The sequence below is a fragment of the Penaeus vannamei genome, chromosome 6 (assembly GCF_042767895.1).
Source record: "Penaeus vannamei isolate JL-2024 chromosome 6, ASM4276789v1, whole genome shotgun sequence".
Lineage (NCBI taxonomy): Eukaryota > Metazoa > Arthropoda > Malacostraca > Decapoda > Penaeidae > Penaeus > Penaeus vannamei.
In genome coordinates this window covers 12,179,234-12,186,733 of record NC_091554.1, presented here as the reverse complement: position 1 = coordinate 12,186,733, position 7,500 = coordinate 12,179,234, and the positions used below count along the sequence as shown (strand labels likewise).

General features: G+C 42.4%; 1 protein-coding gene across 1 annotated transcript in view; it reads right to left on the bottom strand.

Annotated features, from left to right (window-relative positions):
* Positions 1 to 1,313: 1,313 nt before the first annotated feature.
* The window catches only part of LOC138861894 (calexcitin-2-like), a 22,493-nt gene continuing 16,306 nt past the window's right edge, over positions 1,314 to 7,500 (bottom strand). The window contains exon 5 of the mRNA XM_070122336.1: positions 1,314 to 1,524. Within this exon, the coding sequence (XP_069978437.1) occupies positions 1,384 to 1,524 (141 nt within the window). The 3' untranslated portion in view covers positions 1,314 to 1,383. The remainder of the gene's footprint in view (positions 1,525 to 7,500) is intronic.

Here is a 7,500-nt window from a genome sequence, read left to right as displayed (position 1 = left end):
CCCTTTCTCTACCTCCTCCCTCTTCCTCGTCCTCCTCCCTCCCCTTTCTTTCCTTCCTCCTCCTCCTCCTCTTCTTCCTTTTTCTCTACCTCCTCTTTCTCTTCCTCCTCCTCTCCCCCTCTTTCTCTACCTCCTCTTCCCTTTTATCTCCTCCTCCTCCTCTCAGGCAGGACGAGGGTATTAGGGTCCGCTGGTCCTCTGCCCCCCCCACCCCTCTTTATTTTCCCTCCTCCTCCTCCTCCTCCTCTTCCCCCTCTTTCTCTACCTCCTCCTCCCTCCTCTTCCCCCGTCTTTCTCTTCCTCCTCCTCCTCCTCCTCCCAGGCAGGACGAGGGCATTAGGGTCCGCCGGTCCTCTGTTCGCCCTCCCCCTTTGTTTTCCCTCCTCCTCCTCCCTCCTCTTCCCCCTCTTTCTCTACCTCCTCTTCCTCCTCTTCCCCCGTCTTTCTCTTCCTCCTCCTCCTCCTCCCCGGCAGGACGAGGGCATTAGGGTCCGCCGGTCCTCTGGTCACCCCCCCCCTTTCTTTTCCCTCCTCCTCCTCTTCCCTCTCTTTCTCTACCTCCTCCTCCTCTTCCCCCGTCTTTCTCTTCCTCCTCCTCCTCCTCCTCCTCCCAGGCAGGACGAGGGCATTAGGGTCCGCCGGTCCTCTGTTCACCTTCCCCCTTTCTTTTCCCTCCTCCTCCTCTTCCCCCCCGTTCTCTACCTCCTCCTCCTCCTCTTCCCCCGTCTTTCTCTTCCTCCTCCTCCTCCCAGGCAGGACGAGGGCATTAGGGTCCGCCGGTCCTCTGTTCGCCCTCCCCCTTTCTTTTCCCTCCTCCTCCTCCTCCTCTTCCCCCTCTTTCTCTACCTCCTCTTCCTCCTCTTCCCCCGTCTTTCTCTTCCTCCTCCCCCTCCTCCCAGGCAGGACGAGGGCATTAGGGTCCGCCGGTCCTCTGTTCACCCTCCCCCTTTCTTTTCCCTCCTCCTCCTCTTCCCTCTCTTTCTCTACCTCCTCCTCCTCTTCCCCCGTCTTTCTCTTCCTCCTCCTCCTCCTCCCAGACAGGACGAGGGCATTAGGGTCCGCCGGTCCTCTGTTCGCCCTCCCCCTTTCTTTTCCCTCCTCCTCCTCCTCCTCCTCTTCCCCCTCTTTCTCTAACTCCTCGTCATTCCCCCGTCTTTCTCTTCCTCCTCCTCCTCCTCCTCCTCCCAGGCAGGGCGAGGGCATTAGGGTCCGCCGGTCCTCTGTTCGCCCCCCCTTCTTTTCCCTACCTTCTCCTCCTCCTCCTCTTCCCCCTCTTTCTCTACCTCCTCCTCCTCCTCTTCCCCCTCTTTCTCTACCTCCACCTCCTCTTCCCCCGTCTTTCTCTTCTTCCTCCTCCTCCTCCTCCCAGGCAGGACGAGGGCATTAGGGTCCGCCGGTCCTCTGTTCGCCCGGGAGAAAGTAGAGTCTGGCGGCGAGGAAAGTCCCGGGGTCCGTCGGCTGGTCGCTCAGGAAGAACTCTTCGCAAAGCCGTTCAAACGAGTCCTGGCGGAGGAGGCGGCGGCCCTGGAGAGTTCGAAGATCACTTTATTCTATTGTATTTGGTTGTTGTTGTTATTACTGGGATTAATTTTGAAGACCGCTTTATTTTACTTTATTTGGTTGTTGTTGTTATTATTGGAATTAATTTTGAAGACCGGTTTATTTTACTTTATTTGGTTGTTATTATTATTGGGATTAATTTCGAATTTGGTTGTTGTTATCATGATTAGGATTATTGTTGTTATTGCTGTTGTAATATCGTCATTGGATTCCCTATTGTTGTTGTTGTAGTTATTATTATTATTATCATTATTAATGTTATGATCATTATTGCTATCGTTATCATATCAGCATAATAATGATTATCATTATTACTATCATCATTATCCTTATCATGATAATATTATGATTATTATTGTCATCGTTATACCTATTTTTCTTACTGTTATTCTTATTATCATTATCGGCAGAATTATTATTGTTATTACTATCATCATCATCATAATCATCATTCATACTGTTGTTGTTTTTGCTAATGTCATTATCACTCTTATCGTCATTATTATTGTCTTTCTTATTATTATTGATATTATTATCTTCATTATCATTATTATCATTGTAATTATTATAAATATGATTTATACTGCTATCATTGTTATCAAATGCTATTATTACCAATACTATAGGTAGATAACAAAGTTAAGAAAAGACGCAAAAGAGAAAAGCAGATAAATAGACAGATGGATAAACAGAGTCAAGAAAGAGATTTTTTTTTTTTTCTTTTCTTTTTTACATCGCTTGAAACGCAAACCGAATGTTTACCGTGGCATTAAGTTTCTCGTTTTATCGCCCCCTTGCTTTGACTTCTCAACTTTACATGAATTTCACTCAATCACCACCGTGGCGCCATCTAGTGGGCAATAAAACCATGGACCGATGACATAGCTGGATTCTCTGCAACAATCTTACTCTCAGTCCGACATAACTATGCCACGTGTCTTCTTTTATCGTTCCTTGTGATTGTTTGAAATTCATAAGAAGAATAGAAAAGTTGAGGATAATGTTCAAGTGAATATCGCTTTGTCTAAACAAGGAGAGAGCGAGACAGTCGAGGTGAGTCGACAAGCCCCTCCTTCTCCTCCTCTTGCCTCTTCTCTCTTTTCATTTTCTCGTCTCGTCTCTCCGTATCTTCCCTCTCTTCTGCTGTTATCCTCTTAACTCCCTCTTCTCTCATTCGGCTTTTCTCTCTTCTCGCCTTTCCAATGTTCTCCTCTTTCTTCGACTCCCCTATCTTCTCCTTTCATAACCCTGTCTTTTCCCCTCTCTGCTCGTATGTCGTCACCTTTCCTCTCTCTCCTCTCTTCATCTATCCTTCTGTCTTCTCCTATCTTCTCTCTTTATCCCCCCTCTCGTCTCTTCACCATCTGTCTTCTCCTCTCCTCTATTCTCTCTTCATCCCCCTCCCCAGATTTTCCCTCCCCTCTCCTCTCTTCACCCCCCTTCTCCTCTCCTCCCTTTATTTCCCCCTTGCCTTCTCCTCTCCTTTCCTCCTATCACCTCTGTCCTCCTCTCGTCACATTCGAAGTCTTCTCCTCTCCTTTCCTCCTATCACCTCTGCCCTCCTCTCGTCACATTCGAAGTCTTCTCCTCTCCTTTCCTCCTATCACCTCTGTCCTCCTCTCTTCACATATGAATTCTCTTCTTCTCTTCTTCTTTTCTCACCGCACCGACCTTATCTCTACTTCCATCTCAACTGACGGACAAAAAAATCCACCAATGTCTCCACGCTAATCCTCATTGATTTGTTTGTTTTTATTGTTCTTTTTCTTGTTCATCACCGCGGGTATCAAGCCATAAATATTACAAAAAGCCTTTTGTTCTTGTAAAGATTACTCGCGCTGGAAACGAACTTTGAAAACAATCATCTTGTGTCTCAGTCTGGCGGTAGTGTTATCATTAGTTTTAAGTATGGTAGAAGTGCCATATCTCTTCAGTTCTAAGTATGGTAGAAGTGCCATATCTCTTCAGTTCTAATTATGGTAGAAGTGCCATATCTATTCAGTTCTAAGCATGGTAGAAGTGCCATATCTCTTCAGTTCTAAGCATGGTAGAAGTGCCATATCTCTTCAGTTCTAAGAATGGTTGAAGTGCCATATCTCTTCAGTTCTAATTATGGTAGAAGTGCCATATCTCTTCAGTTCTAAGTATGGTAGAAATGCCATATCTCTTCAGTTCTAAGTATGGCAGAAGTGCCATATCTCTTCGGTTTTAAGTATGGTAGAAGTGCCATATCTCTTCAGTTCTAAGTATGGTAGAAGTGCCATATCTCTTCAGTTCTAATCATAGTAGAAGTGCCATATCTCTTCAGTTCTAAGTATGGTAGAAGTGCCATATCTCTTCAGTTCTGATTATGGTAGAAGTGCCATATCTCTCCAGTTCTAAGTATGGTAGAAGTGCCATATCTCTTCAGTTCTAAGTATGGTAGAAGTGCCATATCTCTTCAGTTCTAAGTATGGTAGAAGTGCCATATCTCTTCAGTTCTAATTATGGTAGAAGTGCCATATCTCTTCAGTTCTAAGTATGGTAGAAGTGCCATATCTCTTCAGTTCTAAGCATGGTAGAAGTGCCATATCTCTTCAGTTCTAAGAATGGTTGAAGTGCCATATCTCTTCAGTTCTAAGCATGGTAGAAGTGCCATATCTCTTCAGTTCTAAGCATGGTAGAAGTGCCATATCTCTTCAGTTCTATGTATGGTAGAAGTGCCATATCTCTTCAGTTCTAAGAATGGTTGAAGTGCCATATCTCTTCAGTTCTAAGCATGGTAGAAGTGCCATATCTATTCAGGTCTAAGCATGGTAGAAGTGCCATATCTGTTCAGTTCTAAGCATGGTAGAAGTGCCATATCTCTTCAGTTCTAAGCATGGTAGAAGTGCCATATCTCTTCAGTTCTAAGCATGGTAGAAGTGCCATATCTCTTCAGTTCTAAGCATGGTAGAAGTGTCATATCTCTTCAGTTCTAAGCATGGTAGAAGTGCCATATCTCTTCAGTTCTAATTATGGTAGAAGTGCCATATCTCTTCAGTTCTAAGTATGGTAGAAGTGCCATATCTCTTCAGTTCTAAGTATGGTAGAAGTGCCATATCTCTTCAGTTCTAATTATGGTAGAAGTGCCATATCTATTCAGTTCTAAGTATGGTAGAAGTGCCATATCTCTTCAGTTCTAATTATGGTAGAAGTGCCATATCTCTTCAGTTCTAAGCATGGTAGAAGTGCCATATCTCTTCAGTTCTAATTATGGTAGAAGTGCCATATCTATTCAGTTCTAAGTATGGTAGAAGTGCCATATCTCTTCAGTTCTAAGTATGGTAGAAGTGCCATATCTCTTCAGTTCTAAGTATGGTAGAAGTGCCATATCTCTTCAGTTCTAATTATGGTAAAAATGCCATATCTCTTCAGTTCTAAGTATGGCAGAAGTGCCATATCTCTTCGGTTTTAAGTATGGTAGAAGTGCCATATCTCTTCAGTTCTAAGTATGGTAGAAGTGCCATATCTCTTCAGTTCTAAGTATGGTAGAAGTGCCATATCTATTCAGTTCTAAGAATGGTTGAAGTGCCATATCTCTTCAGTCCTAAGTATGGTAGAAGTGCCATATCTCTTCAGTTCTAATTATGGTAGAACTGCCATATCTCTTCAGTTCTAAGAATTGTAGAAGTGCCATATCTCTTCAGTTCTAAGAATGGTAGAAGTGCCATATCTCTTCAGTTCTAAGCATGGTAGAAGTGCCATATCTCTTCAGTTCTAAGAATGGTTGAAGTGCCATATCTCTTCAGTTCTAAGAATGGTTGAAGTGCCATATCTCTTCAGTTCTAAGAATGGTTGAAGTGCCATATCTCTTCAGTTCTAAGAATGGTTGAAGTGCCATATCTCTTCAGTTCTAAACATGGTAGAAGTGCCATATCTCTTCAGTTCTAAGCATGGTAGAAGTGCCATATCTGTTCAGTTCTAATTATGGTAGAAGTGCCATATCTATTCAGTTCTAAGCATGGTAGAAGTGCCATATCTATTCAGTTCTAAGCATGGTAGAAGTGCCATATCTATTCAGTTCTAAGCATGGTTGAAGTGCCATATCTCTTCAGTTCTAAGCATGGTAGAAGTGCCATATCTCTTCAGTTCTAAGCATGGTAGAAGTGCCATATCTCTTCAGTTCTAATTATGGTAGAAGTGCCATATCTATTCAGTTCTAAGCATGGTAGAAGTGCCATATCTCTTCAGTTCTAAGCATGGTAGAAGTGCCATATCTCTTCAGTTCTAAGCATGGTTGAAGTGCCATATCTCCTCAGTTCTAAGCATGGTAGAAGTGCCATATCTCTTCAGTTCTAAGCATGGTAGAAGTGCCATATCTCTTCAGTTCTAAGTATGGTAGAAATACCATATCTCTTCAGTTCTAAGTATGGCAGAAGTGCCATATCTCTTCGGTTTTAAGTATGGTAGAAGTGCCATATCTCTTCAGTTCTAAGTATGGTAGAAGTGCCATATCTCTTCAGTTCTAATCATAGTAGAAGTGCCATATCTCTTCAGTTCTAAGTATGGTAGAAGTGCCATATCTCTTCAGTTCTGATTATGGTAGAAGTGCCATATCTCTCCAGTTCTAAGTATGGTAGAAGTGCCATATCTCTTCAGTTCTAATCATAGTAGAAGTGCCATATCTCTTCAGTTCTAAGTATGGTAGAAGTGCCATATCTCTTCAGTTCTAATTATGGTAGAAGTGCCATATCTCTCCAGTTCTAAGTATGGTAGAAGTGCCATATCCCTTCAGTTCTAAGTATGGTAGAAGTGCCATATCTCTTGTTCTAAATATGGTAGAAGTGCCATATCTCTTCAGTTCTAAGTATGGTAGAAGTGCCATATCTCTTCAGTTCTAAGAATGTTAGAAGTGCCATATCTCTTGTTCTAAATATGGTAGAAGTGCCATATCTCTTCAGTTCTAAGTATGGTAGAAGTGCCATATCTCTTCAGTTCTAAGAATGTTAGAAGTGCCATATCTCTTCAGTTCTAAGTATGGTAGAAGTGCCATATCTCTTCAGTTCTAAGAATGTTAGAAGTGCCATATCTCTTCAGTTCTAAGTATGGTAGAAGTGCCATATCTCTTCAGTTCTAAGAATGGTTGAAGTGCCATATCTCTTCAGTTCTAAGAATGTTAGAAATGCCATATCTCTTCAGTTCTAAGTATGGTAGAAGTGCCATATCTCTTCAGTTCTAAGTATGATAGAAGTGCCATATCTCTTCAGTTCTAAGTATGGTAGAAGTGCCATATCTCTTCAGTTCTAAGAATGTTAGAAATGCCATATCTCTTCAGTTCTAAGTATGGTAGAAGTGCCATATCTCTTCAGTTCTAAGAATGTTAGAAATGCCATATCTCTTCAGTTCTAAGTATGGTAGATGTGTCATATCTCTTCAGTTCTAAGCATGGTAGAAGTGCCATATCTCTTCAGTTTTAATTATGGTAGAAGTACCATATCTCTTCAGTTCTATGGTAGAAGTGCCATATCTCTTCAGTTCTAAGCATGGTAGAAGTACCATATCTCTTCAGTTCTATGGTAGAAGTGCCATATCTCTTCAGTTCTAAGTATGGTAGAAGTGCCATATCTCTTCAGTTCTAAGTATGGTAGAAGTGCCATATCTCTTCAGTTCTAAGTATGGTAGAAGTGCCATATCTCTTCAGTTCTAATTATGGTAGAAGTGCCACATCTCATCAGTTCTAATCATGGTAGAAGTGCCATATCTCGTCAGTTCTAAGAATGGTTGAAGTGCCATATCTCTTCAGTTCTAAGTATGGTAGAAGTGCCATATCTCTTCAGTTCTAAGAATGGTTGAAGTGCCATATCTCTTCAGTTCTAAGCATGGTAGAAGTGCCATATCTCTTCAGTTCTAAGTATGGTAGAAGTGCCATATCTCTTCAGTTCTAAGCATGGTAGAAGTGCCATATCTCTTCAGTTCTAA